Source organism: Phyllostomus hastatus, unplaced genomic scaffold (genome assembly GCF_019186645.2).
Source record: "Phyllostomus hastatus isolate PE091 unplaced genomic scaffold, TTU_PhHast_1.1 phas_scaffold_182, whole genome shotgun sequence".
Lineage (NCBI taxonomy): Eukaryota > Metazoa > Chordata > Mammalia > Chiroptera > Phyllostomidae > Phyllostomus > Phyllostomus hastatus.
The window spans coordinates 17,719,147-17,741,512 of NW_025334013.1; the positions used below are offsets into that span (position 1 = coordinate 17,719,147).

Here is a 22,366-nt window from a genome sequence, read left to right on the forward strand (position 1 = left end):
TTTGGTGAAGAGACATCTTTGCAGACAGCCGTTGTCTGTACACTGTTCCCATCCCCCAGGATGGGAGGGGAGTGATGTGGGGAGGTGTACCCTATGTTGTTTCAAGCCCAAGGAGGCAGTTCTTCGATGACAGGCTGTCTCTCCACACTGTGGCCCTGGGGTTGACTTGCCCCTGAGATATCCTGAAGATGAGAGATAGCTCACCAACTTTTTGGCAACACATATCAAGAACTTCCCATGTGCTAGCCCCTGTCCTATGTGCTTTTCACGCATTAACTCATTTAATTATCCCAATAACCCTGGTTAGTAAGTGCTGTCTATTGAAGCCTAATGTCCTCATTCACTGACGTAAGCATCCTTCCATATCAATACATATTGTTCTGCCACGTGGATTGAACTTGGCTGCACTGTCTTCCTCTGCACAGCTGTAAAGCTTCACAGTTACACACATGGACTCTGGAGTCAGACTGCCTTTTTCAAATCCTGTCTCAACCAATTATATATTTTACAGGGCCATTTTAATAAAAGAAATGTATGTGTGTAACCCAAGGATTGGCAGGCTGGATGATCCTTATGTCTCTAGCCCACCAGGGTCGCCTTTAATTCAATAATGTTTCTTGAACACCTAGCATCTTCCAGAAACTGGAGATGCAACCATGAATGAGACACATGTTAATTCCCTGCCTTCTTAGAGTTTATATTCTAGTAAGGGAGACAGACAGTAACAAGTAAAAGTGCCAAAGAAGAAGAATGCAAATGTAATTTCCATTAAAGGGGGGAAAGCAAGGGGCTGCTAAGAAGAAAAAAGTTTAATAAAACTGTCTTGGACTTTCAGACCCTGGGGAGTGGGAAACCCAGAGTCCCTCCCAATATCTCTAAGGATATGGTGGGGTGAGGGGGACTGTGAGTCTATGGTTTCTGATCTACTCGGGCTTCAATTCCCCTTTCCTGGGTTCTTTTTTTTTTTTTAAAGATTTTATTTATTTCTTTTTAGAGAAGGAAGGGAGGGAGATAGAAAGAGAGAAACATCAATGTGCGGTTGCTGGGGGTCATGGCCTGCAACCCAGGCATGTACCCTGAATCCAACCTGTGACACTTTGGTTCTCAGCCCATGCTCAAACCACTGAGCTACACCAGCCAGGGCTTCTTTTCTTGGATTCTTAACTCTCTGGAGCCTGGGATGAACAAGCAGGACATTGAGAATCACAATGCTGCTTGGTCTTGGCTTAATTCCTCCTCCTCCCAAGACATGTTTAGCCAATCAAGTCCTTGCAGGTCTTTGGAGGCCCATGAAGCTGTCCCCTTTCAAATGCTGAGCCCTTTGGAGATTGCCTCATCCCAGCCTCCCCCACCCATTTTACAGACAGATAAACTGAGTTTCATCTTCTTCACTAATTTTCTAGAGAAATTTACATTTCTCCTCTGAGTTTGAAAGTTGTCATAATCAAATGCATGTTCAAAGAAATGTAGAAGTCTGTCTGAAGTTTCATCAAAAGTTTATCTCGGGCTTCTAAATTGTCACCATTTGGGGACACTTCTACATTCCCGAGCTACAAGTGGTAAAGCCAAGGGAACTGAGTGAGATACATAGAAATGGGTGTCTCAGAAAAGAGAAGTGGCAGCAGTTGAGAGGAAGAACAACATCCTCAATTTTCAAGATATTTACAAAGTGTGTGTATGTTTTTTTCCTTTCTGAGTTCCCTCTTCAAGGAAATTATACCTCCCCAGTTCCAAAAAACTTAGTGGCCTACCTTGTTCACCTTTTCTATTAAAGAGACAAAAACTAAGGCAACCGTGAGACACCTAAAGATTAGTAAAAACTTATAATACTTATAAAGGTCAGTGCTAGTGGAGATATGATAAAACCAGTGCTACACAGTGTGCTTGTGACGTGGTAACTGGCACAGTCCTTTAAAAAGCAATTTGGTGAAATATTTCAGGAGCAGCAATTTCTCTCTGGAGCATTACCCTAATTAAGTTATATATATATAAAAAAAGAAAAAAGTAAAGTAGCAAAACCTTGGAAATGCCTATGTACCAAAGGTGTTTTGAGTGTATGCTTTGTGGAAGTTTCCATGTTTTATACCTGACAGATTATTTCATTTAATCCTCAAGAAAATTCTATGCAATATATGCTGCTATTTTACCCCTCATAAACCAAATAGAAAAACTGACGCTACAGGAAATACCTTAGTTTGCTAATAACTCAATAGAGTTAAACCTGGGATTTGAACCCCAGCAGTCTGCCTCCAGGATCACGCCCTCCTCCACTGTGTCTGGCTGCCTGTGTCCCCAGTGAGGCTGCTCCAGTGTGCCGTTTCCCGTTCCCAGACCTGGCCCCTCAGCACTGAGCTGAGATCTTGATCTGATAGTGGGCTATGGAAAGCTTCAGGGCAAAGGACAATTTAAGTAGTTGAGGAGGAATGCTGACACAGAACTCCTTTCCCTTCTACAGTGGTGTGTGAAGAGAGGGCAATGTGTGAGGAACCACAGGTAGGTCATCACAGTAAATCCTCCCAGCTCCAAGGTAGGGGATTATTAGCCTCTTTGACAGGTGTGGAAACTGAGACTCGGAGTGGGGAGGTAACCGGCTCAAGGTTGCACAACAAGTAAGCGATAACAGTCCCAGAATCCTAGCCTGGAGTGTCCGATTCTAGGGCCATGCCCCTTCCCCAGGCTGGCTCTTTGACGAAGACTCAATATAATTACTGTAGTTGGCTCAGCACGGGGACTGATGGGCTGGGCAGGGAGGACGTTTGGTGGATGGGTCTAGACACTCCGACCCAGCTCTAGTGGCACCTCCTGTACGGGAAGTCAAGCAGTCCCGTTTGGGATGCAAGGAGGGGTGAGGAACTTGGTGTGACCTTGGCAGGTACTTGGTTGGTGCAACCAAGAGGAAGGTGTCGAGGTAAGAAATATCCAAACCTAAAGAGAATTTTTATGAGTCTGTTTGAGCCAAACTGATGACATATGCCGGGGAGCAAGATCTCAAATACTCAGGAGAATGGCAGTTTCACAGCTTATTTTATACATTAGACTCAAAGGAGAAGATCTAAGGAAGGTGCATGAAAAAAATCCATTGGTGATAGATTAAGGAGGCAGGAGAAAGCCAAGCTGGTAAGTCTCTAGGACTGGCAAAAAGGCACCATGGAGAAACGCATACCTTTTTTACATCAGTAGGTAGAGGATAGTTAACAATTAGCATTTACAGTGCATGGAGATGCCATTCGGGAAAAAAAAGATGACAATGGGGATTGTGTGGTCTTGTGCCCCAGTGGTCTTATGCTCCTTAGGTTGTGTGCCTTCTAGGAGGAGGAAGAGAAAATTACTGTGACATTTCAAACATATGTTATCCTCGATGCATAAGGACAGAGCTAACTTAAGGTAAAGATTGACCTCCTTTTGCTAAGGAGGCTATAGGCCTGGGATGTGACTACCCACAAAGACCTGCCCAATTAGGAATTTGCAGTCAGACTATCCTGTGTGGTTCCTTTTGGTCACTAAGCTTGATAGACCTGCTGTGTGGCCCCCCAAGGTTGTCAGGTTTATTATTCAATACAGAGCCCCATTTTCATTCACAAAAATAACAAGCAAAATCTGAAGCTATGTTTGTGTGCAACTGGAGAACTAGGTAGGGAAACTGAGGCAGAATCCCAGTCAAGAACTGGGTCAACCTGTCAGAAGGAGAAGGCTGCTGCCTCATGGACTGATGAGTCCGCAGAAGCATCGCCGACACTTTATGTTCTTCTCTGAGTCCATAACTATTTTCCCCACAGGAGAAAAGGGTCAGGGGCAGGGACAATGACAACAGCTGACTCACCTCTGGGGATCATCTTCCTGCTTGCCACACCCAGAAGCAAATGGATGCAGGAGACAAAACTGATTCTGGAACCTCCCATCCCACTTGCACATACCTCCTGTTCTTGCTAGGATAGTCCCAGGGGCTGAGCTGTGTGGGCCTAGGGGAGGAGCCTCAAATAGCAGAGCCTGGGAGGCTGAGGAAGCCAGCCCAGAGGAAGGAAACCTCCCCATCATGCACTCGGTCTTCACACTGGAATATTATCACGTGAATCAAGAAGCTCAGGCCACATGTCCAAGCCTCTTGCCCCAGTCCTCTTAAGCCAGTGGCACACCTTCCTCCCTTTTTACATAGCTCCCAAGGACCAGGGAAGAGACTGTGCTGGCAGAGGAAAAAGGAGGAAATTTGGGTTTAGCCTTATGCTACCATCTACCCCCACCCCGCCACCCAGGGCTGCTTTGCCCTGAGTCATGTCCCCAGCAGTGAGAAATCCAGAGTGCATCCAGAGATGAGAGTCTTCCTGGGGGAAGGCACCTCAACATCTATGTCTCACTCCTCTGAATGCAGAACGAGGTATCCAAGCGTGTGGTTCTAACGACCTCATCAGAAAAGATTAGACCCATCTCGGAAAGGGGCCAAACCAAGCTGTGGGCGAGGCCATCCACACCAGAAGCCCCATCTTCCTCATTGGGCCCCAGCCTGGCCAAGGTGAGGGAAAATAGATGAAGTCTGAGGAAGGCAGGATAAAAAGGATGGGCAGCATGCAAACACTGAATTCTTACAGTGTGTCAAGAGTTCAGCTTCTTCCCATGGGAATCAACAATTCATTGAAGTGAGCTTTTCCTTAAAAAGGCGGGGTGGGGAGTGGGGTAGGGAAGGGGGATTCATTTTAAGGATCAAATGTGGTCTGGAACTCAAGGGCATGGATGATAATAACAGGTAGTGTTTACTTAGTACTCACCACGTATTAGATATTGTTACTTGCACTTTTATTCATCATTGGGCAACCCCATGAAGTAGGTAGCAATGTCATTCCCACTTTACAGATGAGAACGAGGGCACAGAAAGTAAAATGATGCAGCCAGAGTCACACAGGTAAGTATGACCCTGGCTGAGTCACCAAGGTGGTTTGGAATCAGAGACTATGACCTTACTCATTGCACCAATGATTATCTAGCTACCTACCTGGCTGTTTGACAGGTATGTGGGCCTAAGAAGTGCTCTGGAATGAGAGCTTTGTCTTCTCTCCTGCCACAGAACAGCTCTATCCCACAGATAATGGCTATAGCCAGCTCCCAAGTTCCTATCTCCTCCATTTAAAAGGTCAACCAGACTAAGACTGGAGGCTCTGATTGGCCCATTTTGGATCATATCCACACTCCTGGTCCAATCAGTTAAGACAGAGTTGAGAAAGGGGACAGGGTAACAATATAGGAGAAGCCCTATCGCATTAAACGTATGAAGATTGGAAGGGCGATTACCAGAAAATGGGGAGGTGGTACTAAGAAGTCACCCCAAAAGATTTCCAGTGCAGGAGACTGAGGCCCAAGAAGACTGGATAATTTGCCCAAGATCACTCAGTAGTAAATGATGAAGCCCTGACTCTAACCAAGGTTGGTTTTTCTTCAAATCTAAGTCCTTTCCTCCATAGCATACGATGTCCCCACAAAAGTGAAAAACCTTGGTTAGATGCATAAAGTTCACAATGTAATTTTCATTCAACCACTCTTTGTCAAGCCCTGTTCAAGGCAGTGAGCTTATGTAGTAGCAAGACTGACAAAATTCCCTGCTCTGGTACAGCTGACATTCCAGTGATATCTTGAATGAGGACAGAGATCCATCCTGGAGACATGCTCCTTTGGCTGGGGATGCAGGTAGTGTGGACCATGGAAAGAACTTGGACTTGGATGGCTGTCATAAACATTGGCTCCTTGTAGGAGCATGCGCCATTCCCCCTGTGGATTGCAAACATGGTACCGACTCTTCACCTTTCCCTTTATCGACACCCTTTGCCACAAAATTTTGCATTGCTGTCTCCGATGTTGGTCTTAGTCATGTAACTTGCTTTAGCCAATAGGACGTTAGCAAATGTGATGCAAGAGGGCTTAAAAAGCACTCTTCGGCCTCTGCCATTACACATGAGAATGTGCCAGAGCTACCCTAGTGGAGGAGCAGAACTAGAGGCCTTAGTCTTTCTAGCCAAGGTCAGACAAGATCAGCCCACAGCCCACAACTTCCAAACATGTGAGTAAATCCAACCGAGATCTACAGAGCTGCCTAGTTGACCGGCAGATATACAAGCTCATTGTTGCATACTTCTGAAGCATGTGATTTTTTGCTAAGCACCATTATTGTGGCAATAGATAACTGATATTTCCATATTACAGTAATACCCCCTTATGTTTGGTTTCACTCTGCTACTTCAGTTACCCAGGGTCAACTACAGTCTAAAAATATCAAATGGAAAAATCCAAGAAATAGACAATTCATAGGTTTTACATTGCACACCATTCTGAGGAGCATGGTGAAGTCTGGCTCCATCCTACTCCATCCCGCCCAGGATGTGAGCAATCCCTTTGTCCAGCATATCCATGCCCTGTAAGCTCCCTGCCCATTAGTCACTTAGTAGCCACTCAGTTATCCATTAGTCACTCAGTTATCAAATCGATTGTCATGGTATTGCGGTGACCAAGTAACCTTTATTTTACTTAATAATGTCACTTTCATTTAACATATTACAGTACATTGTTATAGTTGTTAGAATTTATTATTAGTTGTTGTTAATCTCGTATGTGCCTAATCTATAAATTACACTTTATCATAGGCATGTACTTAAAGGGCCCTGGCTGGTGTGACTCAGTAGATTGAGTGTCGGCCTGCAAACCAAGGGGTTGTTAGTTTGATTCCCAGTCTAGGGCACATGCCTGGGTTGTAGGCCAGGTCCCCCATAGAGGGCAGGTGAGAGGCAACCACACATGGATGTTTCTCTCCCTCTATTTCTCCCTCCCTTCCTCTCTCTAGAAATAAACAAAATCTTATATAAAAAAAGGAATGTATGTAAAGGAAAAAACGATACCTCTATATATGCGGTTTGGCATATCTGAGGTTTCAGGCATCCGATGGGAGTCTTGGAACATATTCCCCAGAGATAAAGGGGAGACTACTGTAATTTGCTTTGCAGCCTTGATGGAAAAATAACTCCAAAAGACCCATCTCATTGAAGACACCACATCCTTTTTACCCTGAAGGATAGAGTGATGCAGGCTCCAGCCCACCAGAGTCTGTGTGTTGTGGTTGCGGTAAACAAATTCACACAGACTACAGAAGTCCTTTGGAGAAAAAGGGACGGCATGGCCACTCTCTCAAGGGGAGAGGGCCTCAGCCCTTGCCTGGACATGCTTTCATTGCTTTCCAGTTGCATTACATCAAAGAAGGTTCTCATTCATTATCCTTAGATTTACGTTAAGTGATTACTTCTTTTTTTTTTAAGATTTTATTTATTTATTTTTAGAGAGGGAAGGGAGGGAAAGGAAGGGAGAGAGAGAGAGAGAGAGAGAGAGGGGGAGAGAGAGAGAGAGAGAGAAACATCAATGTGCGGTTGCTGGGGGTTCTGGCCTGCAACCCAGGAATGTACCCTGGCTGGGAATCGAACCTGGGACACTTTGGTTCCCAGCCCGCGCTCAATCCACTGAGCTACGCCAGCCAGGGCTCAAGTGATTACTTCTTACAGATAACAAAAAAAGAAAAAAAAAGTTGCAAATGCAAGGGAATGATAAAAATGATTGTTTGGTTACATTTTGTCCTTGGGACATCTTAGCACAGACTTTAGAGAGTTGCTTCAGAGATATACATTCAACATCTGCAGCCCTAACTCAGGGTGAGGGAGTTTTAGCAAAAGCAAGTCCATAGCAGCCCAGGTACAATGCCGGCCTGGTTCCCCACAGGAAAGCCGATGCTCACCTGGCTCCTGTGTGCCGCCTCGAGTTTGATTGATTTTCTGGATCAATGCTGGGCTACATTTGCCATGCCATGCTGATCGTTCCCTATAATAGAGCTATAATGAAAGCTAATCTCATCAAATCTAAACCTTCTCCTGAGAATTTGAATTTTGAGATAGTGCAGCCAAGACAGAAGATCTTGTTGGAGGTCATTCTTCATAGTGGTCGGGGCGGCACACAAGCAAACGTGTACCTGCAACCTGATCCTAGGCCCTCCATCTCTCCTTGGTTCTTGTCTGTTTCCAGACTTGCTTCTCCGGCTACCCATTAATTCTTTGAGCCCCATCCACATCCTTCCAATACATTCTCTTTTGCTGAAAATTGGCAGAGGTTGTGCCTGTGACTGGCAACCAAGAACCCTAACTGCCACTGTAGACCCAAATTCAAGTTCCAGCCTTGCTACTCAATGGCTGATCATTGTTCAAGGATTGATGGATAGACGACCCCCCAAGAGGTTCTTTGGCCCTGATGCCTCTCAAGAAACACAAGGAAATGAGGGCAACAGTGTTAAGGGTTCTCAGTGCCAACTCCCATTTTGCCCTGAAATGGGGCAGTTACACCCTCTCCCTGCATCTAGGCAGCTGACTGTGGCGAGGTGAGCCATGTTTGGCTCATAAGATGCTCCCACCTGGTCTGAGAATCTTAAGGGACAGTCTTAGAAGGGCAGTGGCAATGTCCTCACCACCTAGCTCCTAGAATGTGCATTTGGCTTCATTATTTCCCCACCCTGCTGTTTCCTGAGGCTGGGTTCCATTCAATGTCCTTCTAATAAAGTCCATTCCAGAGACAGTTCCAGTTTTGCATCCCAAAACTTTGACTGATATAGTAAGGATGATGTTTGTTTGTTTGTTTGTTTGTTTGTTTGTTCATTTGTAGAGGGGGGGAAGGGAGGGAGAAATAGAAGGAGAGAAACATCAATGTCTGGTTGCCTCTCACCTGCCCCTACTGGGGACCTGGCCCACAACCCAGGCATGTGCCCTGACTGCAAATTGAACCAGCAACCCTTTGGTTTACAGGCTGGCACTCAATCCACTGACCCACACCAGCCAGAGCCAATGTTTGTTTTTTAAAGACTTTATATATTTTTTTTTTATTTTTAGACAGAGGGGAAGGGAAGGAGAAAGGGAGAGAAACACCAATGTGTGGTTGCCTCTGTGCACTCCATACTGAGGACCTGGCCCACAACCCAGAAATGTTCCCTGACTGAGAATCAAACCAGTGACCCTTTGGCTCTCAGGTCGGCACTCAGTCCCCTGAGCCACACCAGCCAGGACCCAATGCTCATCTTTTTAGAGGAGAAAACCATACTGGAGTGGAATTTATTTACTAACCTAGACCTCTAACAGACCAGATTTTGATTGATCTCCATGTCACCATCTTCCAGAAAAGAGTCTGGCAATGGGCAAGAACTTTGTACATGTTTTGGAAAGTAGGAAGGAGTAACAAAGTATGGAGAAAGACAGAGGGAGGGAGGAAAAAAAGATATGATAGGAAAGAAAGGAAAAGGAGAACTTCTTCCCACTCCTAAAAGTTCAGGCAAACCATCAGCCTTTTCAGATTAATTTCCAAAGTCTTTCGGAAGCAGATAAAGTTTCTAGAACTGCACACCGAGAATCCAACCATTCCCCACTTCAGAGGACAGCAGAGTGAAAAGAAGGAAAGGTAGGTTTTGGCATCAGATTTGGGGGTTTTATCCACTCCTGGCTCTGTGACTTTGGAACAAGCCTCAGTGTCCTGATCTGAAAATGAGCATGTGTGTCCGTGTTTTTAAGAGACATTTAGTGCCTACAGAACAAGGTACTGGGGATTTAATGGTGAACAGACACAGACAAAGCCCTTGCTCCCCTGGAGTTTGTAGGCTAGTAGTGGTTGTGTTGGGGAGAAAAGCATTCATCAAGTGAGTACACAAGCAAACAGAAAATTAGAATTGTTTCAGCACTACCTAGGTTAAATACACATTCTGTAACATCTACAGTGGGATACTCAGAGTCCCAAACAAGGTGGATGCAAAGAGGCCCATTCCAAGATACATCATAATTAAAATGCCAAAGGTTAAAGATAAAGAGAGAATCTTAAATGCAGCAAGAGAAAAGCAGTTAGTTGCCCACAGGAGCGTTCCCATAAGACTATCAGATGATTTCTCAAAAGAAACTTTGCGGCTATATGGGACTGGCAAAAAATATTCAAAATCATGAAAAGCAGGGACCTACAGGCAAGATTGCTCTACCCAGTGAAGCTATCATTTAGGATCAAAAGGCAGGTGAAGAGTTTCTCAGATGAGAAAAAAACTAAAGGAGTTCATCATCATCAAACCATTATTGTATGAAATGTCAAAGGGACTTACTTGAGCAAAAGAAGATCAAACCTAGGAACAGTAAAATGGCAATAAATACACATCTACTAACAACTGAAATTAAAGAACAGACTAAGCAAACAAGAACAGAGACAGAATCACAGATACGGAGAGGGTTTTGGTGGTTGCCAGATGGGAGTGGGGAGTGGAGGAATGGGTGAAGAGGTGATGGGATTAAGAAGTACAAGCTGGTAGTTACAGAATAGCCATGGGGATGTAAAGTACACTATAGGAAATGGAGAAGCCAAAGAACTTATAGGAATAACCCATGAACATGAACAATGGTGTGGGGATTGCCTAAGGGAGTGGGGAGTGCTGGATGGAAGGGTGCAAAGGGGAAAAAAAATGGGACATCTGTAATAACAAAATCAATAAAAATAATTTAAAAAAGAAAGAATTTTATTGACCAAGCTCTTTCACACCCGGCAACTCAAGCAGAGTTTAGTGAATCGACAGGCAGCACCGCCTTGCATGTGGAGGGCCAACTGTGAAAAAGGCTCCTTTGGGACCCTCGATTTCTCCCTTCTCACCTCATTTCTTTCTACCCCATCTTCTCTCTTTTTAAAAAGTTTGTGTGTGTGTGGTAACATAAAATTGCCATTTTAACCATTTTTTAAATGTACAGTTTATCAACATTAAGTACATTCACACTGGTGTACAAACATCACCACCAACCATCTCCAGAAATTTTTCATCCCCCCAAAATGAAACTTCATACCCATTAAACTACCCATGCCCCTCTCCCCAACACGTGGCAACCACAGGTTCTACTGCCTGTCTCCAAGAATTTGACTACTCCAAGCAATCTTATATAAGTGGAACCATACAATATTTGTCCTTTGTCTGGCTTATTTTATTTAGCAGAATGTCTTCAAGGTTCATCCATGTTCTAGTGTGTGTCAGAATTTCCTTCCTTTTAGGGATGTGTTGTATTCCGTTGTATGTTTATACCACATTTTGTTTATCCATCCATCCCTTGATGGGTGCGGGTTGCTTCCACCTTTAACTAATGTGAATATTGCTTCTATAAGCCTTGGTGTTCAAGTCCCTGCTTTCAATTCTTTTGCTTGTATATCCAGAAGTGGAATTACTGGGTCATATGGTAATGCTATTTTAAGTTTTTGAGGAACTGTACACTGTTTTTCACTGCAGCTGCACCACTTTACATTCCCACCAGCAATACAGTGTTTCAATTTCTCCACTTGTCAACACTTGTTTTCTGGTTTTATCTCTTTGTGATTTTGATTTGCATATCCCTAATGATTAGCGGTATTGAGCATCTTTTCATGTGTCTCTTGGCCATTTGTATATCTACTTCAGAGAAATGTCTATTTATGTCCTTTAACCATTTTTTAATTGAGTTGCCTTTTTACTTTGAGTTTTTGGAGTTCTTTATCTACATGATTTGCAAAAAATTTCTCTCGTTCAGTGGGTTGCCTTTTTACTCTGGGTGTTCTTGGATACCCCATGATTTCTTTTAAGGAAATGATTCATTACTTCCTTCCAAAAGTCAAAAATCCCCAGATTCTCACATGTGGCAATTCTTGAAACACTCGCCACATGTATTTTAGAGTGACCTAGGAAGTTAAATAAAAACAAAGCCAGACTGGTCACACTCTGTTCCTCTCTTTTACAGTTTCACATTTCGAAGGAAAATTTGGAGTTACACAATATAAACTTTTTGAAGAGGGGCAAAGGGGATGGGGCTGTGGGCCAGAGTGAACAGGGAGGCTGCGGAGAGAACACCACCATCTATCCGGACAGAAGCTAACAAGCACTAAGTATTCATTCGTTGCCAGGCACTAAGGAATTTTAAATCCTCAAAACTCTGTTATTATGTCAACAGTGAAGCTATTCGAATTTTAGAGATGGAGAAACAGAAGCCCAGAGAGCCAAATAGTCTGCTCCAAAGCACAGACTAGGCGGAGCCAGAAATTGGCCTGGTCACATGGCCCCAGGGGCCCCTTTACTGATCACTGTGTGACACCCCGCAGGCTTTGGAGTCAGAATTCAAACTCAAAGGACTCAAGAGTATAGATTACAGACCCACTAGTAACCAGAGAGAAAGTCAAACTGAAAACAAAATTTCACTGCACACCACCAACAATGTGAAAGTTGGGCAATGCCAAGGGTGGGTGGGGGGTTGGGGAAATAGGAACTCTCATGTGACTACTCATGGGAGTGAGCGTAGGCTGGTGCACCCATTCAAAAAGTGACTTACTCGGCAATTCTTCATTCCATTAAGTATGGGTGTAGCCTATGACCTGGGAATGTCACTCCTGGGTATACATCCCAGAGATATTCTTACATTCATTCTTAGGAGAACATGGGGAAGCATCTCCTCGAAGGAGCTGAGGGCAACCTAAGTGTCCATTACCAGGGAAATAGGTAAGTAAGACGTAAGTGCACACAGTGGAGGATGGTGGAGCAGAGGGTAGCATCAATGAACCAGATGAATGCACTACAACATAGTTAAATTGTAAAAACAATGCCGAATGGAATTGGGGGGCGGGGTAATGAGACCTGGAATGAGGTCCATAGCCCAATATATGTATTATGTCCTTTATGTCAATGTGAAATTAATACACACAGAAAAAGATACAAAAGAAGGAAAGGATATGGAACCCTAGAACTGTTAGGGAAAAGGCCAGAGAAGATTCAAGAAAACAACATGCATTCAGACAGAGAAGTGTGTCAGAGAAGTGTCTTGCAAAACGGAGGTAGTAGAAGATCTATGCATCCCTCTTTTATCAAGTCACCATGTTAAGTCATTTCCCCTTTTTGATGCTTGCTTTTCTTGACTGGAAGGTAAAAGATATGGACCTTCATATGTAGACATCGTGAAGGATGTGGACAGAGGAAGCCAGTGTAAGATAGGAAGCAAGGAGCCACACAGACCCAGCCGTTCACTCTGTGGCCTTGGGGAATCATTTCATTCTAAGCTTCTGCTTTAAATAAGGTGGTCAAGGCAGACCTCACTGAGAGGGGGACATTTGAGTAACGCCTTGAAGAAGTCAAGGGAGTAAGCCACACAGATATTGGGGGGTGGGGGGGTGGGGGGGGAGCAGAGTGATTCAGACAAAGGGAAGAGTCAGTTCTGCCCCCAGGTGAAGTTCCCCTCACAGTGCCCTGGACACAATAAGCTGTCTATAACTACTGAGTGTTCACCTCCTCCCCTCCTCTTGACAGAGATGTCGAGATCCAGGTGACCACTTAATGCACCTTCTAGCTTCAGTGACAACGACTTTCTGGCTTTGAAAGTTTTTTGAAGCACTGCATTCGCATCCACCGTCCACCTGCAGGAGTGCTTTCCTCACTGACCACAGGAACCACTCTGGGGAAGGGGTCATTGCTGCTGGATGCCAGAGCCCTCAACTCAGACAGGAAGCCGGAAGCAGCGGGGCAGAGCCCCTTGCCAGCTGCTGTGCTCCTCAAGAGACTGCTACCCCAGCACACACCAAAGCTAGGACAGTGCCTAGAGGGGCTTAAGCAAAATCACAGTCACATGAGGGGAAGAGAGAAGAAAAGGGACCCACATTTACTAAGACAGATCTGGGTTTAAATATTATTCTGCCACTTACTAGTTCTTTTACCATTACGAATCATGAAACTGCCCTGGCTGGTGTGGCTCGTGGGTTGAGTGCTGACCTGTGAACCAAAGGGTCGAAGTTCAATTCCCAGTCAGGGCACATCCCTGGGTTGCGGGGGCCAGGTCCCCAGTAGGGGGCACTCAAGAGGCAAACACACATTGATGTTTCTCTCCCTCTTTCTTCCTCCCTTCCCCTCTATCTAAAAATAAATAAATAAAATCTTTAAAAATAATCACAGAACCCCTCCAAGCCTCAACTTTCCCATCTGTAAAATAGTATGAAAACATCAATTCTGTAGTGGTTGTGAGGATTCATGGGATAAGATTTATAAAGGTGGCAAGCAAATATCTGGGGCTTAACAAAAAGTAGTCCCCTTTCCTCTGTACCCAAGTACCTGGGAGGCTGCCATTGTCACATTCAGCCAACTCAGGTCCTTATTTATTTCATTCATTTCTATGGGGATGGAATGACCTACCTGTCACGGAGGATGTGAGACACCAAATAAAAACTGTGCTTGGCAAAGTTACTTGACCAAAATATGTACTCCATAGGTGTTTGTTGGATACCTGGATGGATGGATGGATGGATGGATGGACAGACTGATGAATGAATGAATGGGTAGGTGAGGGGATGGCTTGCTGGCAGAATGTCAGGGGAAACATAATTAGTACTACAAAAATACAAGTCTGCACAAAAAAGACAGTTATATTTTACAAGATTTTATTGTACCTATTTTTAGCCACAGGTCTCAAGCACAGATATAACACAGATGAGTAAAAAGCAGCATAAACACGCCCAGTTCTAGTCAACCGTGACCAACTGTAGGGGAAGTCAGAGGTGCAATGTATCCCCAATGGTAAAGGTGTCTGGGGAATGCTGGACTCTCTGTTTAAACTTCTGTGACTGTTTAACGCTCTGTAGCCTGTCTTGACTGATTACCCAGAAAGCTGGAATGCTGCCCAAAAATAAATGTCATGCCCCCAGGAAGGAGGTTAATGAATACATAGAATGTGGAAAGCTGCCTGATGTTATTTGTTAACTTAGAAATGCATTGTTCTTTCTGGTGGTCTGCATGACTACCCACCATGTGGTTTTACTATTAATCCCCTATAAAAAAGAGACCCTGTTCTAGGAGGGTGTGGGTTTTTTCCCGGCCGGCCACCACTGAGAGCAGACAGCTGCTTTGCCCATATATGTGAGTTTCTCCTATTAAAGTTCTTAGGAATCTGAATAAGGCTATGTGTCAGTTCTTGGGAATCACTCCTAAATTTAGGCTTTTGGAGTTCCCCCCCTCCCCCTCCCCAGCACCTGACACCTACTCTCAGCACCGTCAAGCCTATCCCTCATCTTTCTGGGTGGGCAGGTCTTGCCTGTACCGACATTCCCCAGCTGAGATCACTGGGGAAACGCCCTGAGGGGAAAGCTGAGATAAGGAGGAAATACAGGGTAAGGCTTTCTTGACTTACAAGATGGCTTGAAAATCCTGACTGGTGATTTTGTTTCTTTGAAATAATTACAAATCAGCTTTTCCTATCATATCTGTCACTATTGCAAGAAGTGAGACACAGAGCTTAGCAACCAGTTCTGTGTTCGCTGCAGTTCCATGCTGTGTAATTTCTACAATCACTTGGCCGTTCTGAGTCCCATGTTCCCCTTAGTAAGATAAACGGGTTGGACCTGTCCAGCTCCAAAACGTTCTGATCCTCTGAAAATCCCCAACATCTCCCCTTAAGTATGAACATAGAACTTTGGAAGGAAATGTATTATTAAATTCCTTTTCTACCTGTCCCAGAAGAGTCTCTTAAACCCTTCCAAAATAAGTGTGTATAAATGTCATTATGTCCATTGATGCTACATCCTGGGAAATCAGTGAGCTTTGGAGACAGGCTGATCTCAATTCCAGGCCTTTTTTGAGGAACTGCCAATACATCGATACATCGATGAGTAAGATTCCGTTCCTGCCCCAGAAAAGGGAAGACAGACATTGAAATGCATGAACGTCAATGACCGCAGTAACTAAGGTACAAAAATGTTAGACCCTTCCAGCCCTAAAATGCTGCTAGGAGAAAGGTAATGACCCTGCCTGGAGGCCTTCGGGAAAGTTGTCTATAAGGAATATTCTGGGCAAAAAGAAGAGAGAGCATCTGAGGCCACAAACAAGCAGAGACCACAGGGGGAGTAAACGTGGCTGTACTCAGATGGTACGGAGACCAGCATGGGCCAGACCGAAATAGTCCTCCATGGGCCCCGGGTAGGAATGAGGCCCTGTCCTGTTTTGAGGCAGCATTCTGGAAGAAGCAAGGGAGTTGGACTGTCAACTTACTCTTAATTGAGCACTTACTGAATACAGACCCCGTGCACTTCATACACATTATAGCAGTGTTTCCTGAGGTGTACTATGCAAGTCCCTGGGGGCATATGAGGTGACTTTAGACAGGACCCTAAGAATATTTTAATTTTAATAATTACACTTGAAATTTACCTCCTGCATGTGGCAGGTGGCATTCGTTTTTGTTTATAAATAAAACATCCTTTTGAATAATTTAAGTTTTAAAAAGTGACCCAATTTAAAGAAAAATGTTTATTAAGCAATCATATAGCTGGTACATAGATATTGCAAAAATTGCAAAGTGGGTATATAAACCCTGACATTTGAGAAACACTGTGCTTTTCAGCATAGAAGAGTTTATCTAATTCCGAACACTTTTGGTTGCAAGTAACAGATAACTCAAATCAGCTTAAGCAAAGTAAGAGAAGGTGCCCTGGCCAAGAACTCTCACAGGCCCCAAAGGAAAAAGTGCAGTTGTGCCTCAGAAGGCCTTGGCCTGGAGGAGGAGAGCCGCAGGTCCCTGGTAACACCCCCACCCCCACCCAGGCTTTGGGGGTCTCCCTCTGGTCTCTGCTTTGCTCTGTGCGTCTCCTTCTCTAGTACACGCATGTAGGTGGCTACCCGCCGCCACCCTCCCAACCCCGGCACAGATGCACAGGCAGACACACACGTGTAGATGCACACACTCACAGCTCCCGAGTTTACTCTCTTCAGGTGGGTGACCTGCAGAGCCTGAAAGAGCATCCCTGAATCTTGCTACTTGTTCCTAAGAGAACTTGACTAGCTCACCTTTCATCCATTCAACTCCTACAGGAAGACCGAGGGGAACAAATTCTCAGAAAAAGGGAGAATCTGAGATGAGCAGGCACCCAGACCAAGAGGTATCTGCCTCAGCAACTTAATTCACTGCTCAGAACAACCCCATAAGGCAGGAAATTCAGCTCCTGGTCCCTCAGCAGGAAGTGACAAAGGCAAGACTTGAACCTGGGTCTACGTGACACCAAAGCTCTAATAAGCCGCACCATCTACCTGGTCACCATCAGCTAAGTCCAGCCCACAGCTACCATTGGGAACACAAGTGGTTTCCTGGCCCTTTGGGAGGCAGTTATCAAAATCATCGATCCAGTGCTTGCCCAGTAGACAAAAAAACAAGGATCCCAACTTTATGGGGACACTATCGGGAAGGGAAGATTTCTTAGAAGGCCCACAAAGCTCTGGAAACCAGAGAAGGCTCTTCCAAGCCCTGGGTCTGAGGCTGCTAGATTCGTACTGCGGGTATTCAGCTCAGGGTGCAAGAGGAGGCTCGTTTGGATATACACACTGAAAATCAAAGTGCCTGCTGGCCCTTGAGGCTGTAACTGCTCCTCCCACCTCCTAGAAGCTAAATTAGGAGGGATCCCCTAGAAACTGAGGCAGGGAGGAGACCTGGCAGGCTCCTTCCACACCAAGGCCCCTCCCACACACAGGCACTTCCCAGCCAAAGCTCCTGTTTGCATGGAAGCCTCTGGGCAGCTCAGCACCCTGGATGGCCAGAGTTCAGCCTTAAGAGGCTTTTGTCCTCCTACAGTGGGTGGTTGCTCAACAGCAGGTACTTCATCAAAGTCCATTATTGAGACAGACAGATGGATTTGGCGATTGTGTCTCTCCCATGGCCCCAGAGCCAAGCCAGGCCTGAAATGTGACCTGTGCAGGGAGACACATCTGCCTCAGGCAACAAGCTCCCCATCCTAGAGTTTGGTCTCTGCACATTTTTTTCTTCTCTAGTCACCATTCAGCATGTTGTTGGGTGAGTTGGGAGAAGTTTCCACCAAGCCACTTCCCTAAGAAGGGTTACAAAGACCTTGTGCCTGTGGGCGGAGACAGGGTGGCGCCATCTTATCTCAAAATTCTGTCCCAGAGATACTGCCACAGCACCATGAGAGTGTCCCTTTCCCGAAACCCCTTTCTCTGCCTTTCCAGTGATAAAGGGAGTGGTTGCCCACACTTGCTTGGGCTGCTGTCCTGTAGGGTGTACTGGGTGGCTCAGCGCTCAAGTCCTGCCCCAGCTCTGACTTTCCTCCCAGAGCTCTCAGATGCAGGCACCCGGGAGGAGGTCACCAGGCAAGGTTACTATGGCAGGTGCCCAAAGGTGGCTCAAGGGACTCATTCCAATTCGGGATTTTCAGCAGTCTGGCTCTTTACCGTCCCACCTTGGGGAGGTAGCCCCCATATCTAATGGGCCGCCAGGTGCCCAGGGAGGAGGTGCCCAGACCACAGCAAATATCCCTCCTTCCCCCATGTCAGTCATGAAGCAGAAGTCTCTGGGCTGGCTAATTTTTGAGGGAATTGGCGGGGGCCTGGTTGAGCGGCAAGACCACCTCGGTGCCCGTCTCCATGGTGGCCAGGGGGCACTTCCGGCTGCTGCGCATGCTGTGGAACCTCTCCGTTAAGTGCTTGCGGAACTTCTTGGTGAGGAAACAGTAGATGACGGGGTCTAAGACACAGTTGGTGCTCAGGAGGCAGAGAGTGACCTGATGTGCATCGTTAATAGCCTGGTGGAATTCGTTGGTCTGGAAGTCCAGCTCGGCCAGGGTCCAGGGCAGCTGCACCAGGTGGTGAGGCACGAAGCATATGATGAACACAGCCAGCACCGTGCAGACCATCCACAGCGCCCGCTGCTTGACTTCCACATTGCGCTGCATCGGCATGGGTTGCGTGAGCAGCGTGCGGATGATGACCAGGTTGCAGAAGAGGATGAGGAGGAAGACAAGGAGAAAGCCAAACACGAGGAAGATGTGAATGAGGAGGACTGGGATGCTGCGCGGCTCGTAGTGTTCAAAGCAGCGGGTGACGTTGGCTGTGCCGGCCTTGTTGGACACTACGTTGGTGGAGTCCAGGACGAAGAAGTAGGCTGCAGCGGCCACAATGGACACCCAGATGACCAGGGACAAACAGATGCCACGCTTGCGGGTGGTGGCCTGAGCGGTCTTGATGGGCTGCGTCACCGCCTGGTAGCGGTTGTAAGTGATGACGGCCAGGAAAGCCACCGAGCAGTACGTGTTAATGAAGAAGAAGCAGCCAGCCAGGTTGCACAGGTACTTAGGAAGAATCCAGTCGCCCTGGTGGTAGTAATAGATGATCCATAGGGGCAGGGTGACCAAGAAGAGCAGGTCAGCCACGGTGAGGTTCACCATGAAGATCTTTATCTCATTGAGTTTCTTGGAAGGGTACAGGTGGACAAAGACCCACAGCACGTAGCTGTTGGCGATGACCCCCAGCACAAAGACGATGCTGTAAAAAATCGGGAAGAGGGTGTATCGGAACTCAGAGTCCACATGAACCTTCTCATTTGTCTCCATCGCTCTGGACTGGAAAAGACAGATGGTCACTGTCCTGCTTGTCTGTGCCTGGAAGACCACATAGGAACTCTGGTTAATGAAGGGCCAGCAAGGGGCTATCTTACTTCATCAGTTCCAAGAATCCTATTGTGTATATTTTTAAAACTCTAAAATCAATGGCCTCTTCCAATTAATTTTCTTTCTAAACAAAATGTTGTGTTTTTTTAAGGAACTACACCTGACATTTAACGAAATCAATGGCAGCTCCGTTTTGGCAGTGGAAACATTTAAAGAAGCTCATAGATACCTGAATAGGTGAGTTTAAAGAAACAACTGGCTTTAATACGAATTTTGTTGATTGAGAAAATTTTTGTGCTTTGCTCCATTTACTGTGGTCGTGGTGTGTCTGCATTAAGTTAAATAAAGGTAGTTTCCATTATTCTAAGAATTCAGTGTGATTTCTTTAGAAACTAACGGCACCCTCAAGGCACACTGTGAATTACACAGTTGATTTGAATCACATAGTTTTATGCTGTGGGACCTTTTCCACCACTGCAGGGAGCTCTGCCGTCTGATTCCAGAGCTCTAGGTTAACAGTTCTTAAAGTGGGCCCACAGAATGAGGAGGGAGGAATATTTCTGAGATCTTTAGGGGATCTATGAAGTCAAAACTATTGCCATAAAAATACATTATATGCCTTTTTCACTATGCTGACATTTGCGTTGATGTTGCAAAACAGCTTACTCCTTGGCATAAATCAAGGCAGCAGCACCAGGCTGTAGTAGGAGTCAGCTTCTTTGTAGCCATACACTCAGTGTTTTGTTTTGTTTTAAAGCCATTTTCTCTTTAAATCACATTAAAATGTCCTTGGTAAAGCAAGGAAATTATTCATTTTATTAAATCTTGAGTACGCATCTTTTTAAAAAATTTTATTCATTTACTTTTAGAGATAGGGGCAGGGAGGGAGAAAGAGAGGGAGAGAAACATCAATGTGTGGTTGCCTCTCACGTGCTCTCCACTGGGGACCCAGCCCCGCAACCCAGGCACGTGCCCTGACTGGGAATCAAACTGGTGACCCTTTGGTTCACAGACTGGCGCTCAGTCCACTGAGCCACACCAACCAGGGTGAGTACACATATTTTTTAAAGAGATGAGTACACATTTGTTATTGTTTTCTTGAATTTATTGGGGTGAGACTGGTTAAAAATTATACAGATTTCAGGTATGTAATCCTACCATGTATCATCTGTATATTGTATTGTGTGTTCACCACTTGAAGTCCAGTCTCCTTCCACCACCATTTTCCCCTCTTTCCCTTCTCCTACCTCCCCCATCCTCTTCCCTCTGGCAGTCACCATACTGTTGTCTGTGTCCCTGACTCTTTTTTTTTCTTTGCTTAATCCCTTCATCCTTCTCACCCAGCCCCCTTCCTCCTCCCCTCTTTTTTAATATTCTGCATCATGGGAAAGCCACATGAAACACTTCTGCCGAGAACTGAGATAAATTGTTTGTCTTCGGGAAAGCACTTATGTGATTGTTTGAGCTATGAGATGAACTTTTTTGAGGATCGCCATTATCATTTGAAAAAATGGCCAACTGTGTTTTTTCAGACTTGAGTATCTAGCAGACGTTTTCTCAGATATGAGGGAGTGAAGCTGTTACTTCAAGGAAAACAAACTATTTATTGCCAGTGATAAAATTCAAGCTTTCAAGGGACATTAGAATTTTTGGAAAAATTGTATGTGCCAGCAGGGGCCTGACAGCTTTCCCACACTTAAAGAATTTTCTGATGAGATTGGTGCTGATATTAATAAATGCAATTTTTTATATCTTATAATGAAAGGTCAATATTTGAAAGAACTGCATAACTCAGTGAACCGATATTTTCCCAATGAGGAAGACATAATATTTCAAAATTCTGCATAGGTAAAAGATTCAAAGAGTCAGGTACTCCAGTGCCTCAGAGGGTAACAAATTACAAAATGTTGCATGATATGGTCCAGGTTCCACATTGCAACTAACCTTTAAGAAACTACCATTTGTGAAGCTCTGATGTAGTATTAGAGAAGAGTGTCACCAATGACCTGAAGAAGATATTAAAATATTCGTCCCTTTACAAATACTTGTCTGTGTGAGGCCAAATTTTCTTCATATATTTTGGCCAAAATGACATATCACCACAGATTGAATACAGAAGCGGATATAAAAATCCAGCTGTGTTCTACCAAACCTAACATTGAAGTGATTTGCAAAAAATGTAAATAAATGCTACTCTTCTCCCTGAAATGTTTGTTTTGAAAATTTTAGTTATTTTTCACTAAGAATGTTATTTATGTTAACATGGAATAACTCTATTATTGGTTTCTATATGTAAAATTTTTTAGAATGTCTTAATTTTGAATATGGCAAACATTGATAGATATGACCCATATAAACAAAAGCTGGCTGGGGCCCTGAAAAATTGTTAAGGACATAAAGAGATCCCGAGACAAGAAGATTTGAAAATCGCTGCTCCACAACCTCAGTCAGGTCCTCCTCTCTCTCTCTCTTCAGCCCAAGATGCCCATTCATTTGAGACTGGCTTTGTTTCTTTCCCCTGCTGGACCCTCCTGCCTGCACGGACCTTGTTCCTGGGGCCTGAGAGAGGCGAGGAGGCAGCCTGTAGCTGGGAGTGCACGGTGCTCCTCCATAGGAGCTTTTGAGGAAGTCACATCCCTACCCATCCCCCACTCCACACCCACCTCCTCCCCCAAGTCAGCCCCTTCCTCTCCCTGGGTTTAGGCTCCAGCTCAGTGGGTTAGGGGAAAGTCTCCTCCAGAAACTGCCCCTCTCCAGCCAGAAAACTCAACGCAAGACATCCTTCTGAGTCCAGCCCCCTGGGCCAAGCCTGCCCAGGTTTGTTGAGTTCCCGCCAGGACCAGGGAGGATAGGTCTTCTGAGGCACTCACTTAGGTACTAAATGTAAGGGGTCACCCAACAA

General features: G+C 45.2%; 1 protein-coding gene across 4 annotated transcripts in view; it reads right to left on the bottom strand.

Moving 5' to 3' along the window:
- Nucleotides 1-14,443: 14,443 nt before the first annotated feature.
- Nucleotides 14,444-22,366, bottom strand: part of PTAFR (platelet activating factor receptor) — a 34,399-nt gene continuing 26,476 nt past the window's right edge. For all 4 annotated transcript variants that reach the window (XM_045859741.1, XM_045859742.1, XM_045859740.1 and 1 more), the window contains one exon: nucleotides 14,444-19,455. In XM_045859741.1, coding sequence (XP_045715697.1) covers nucleotides 18,379-19,407 — 1,029 coding nt within the window. In that variant the 5' untranslated portion in view covers nucleotides 19,408-19,455 and the 3' untranslated portion in view covers nucleotides 14,444-18,378. The remainder of the gene's footprint in view (nucleotides 19,456-22,366) is intronic.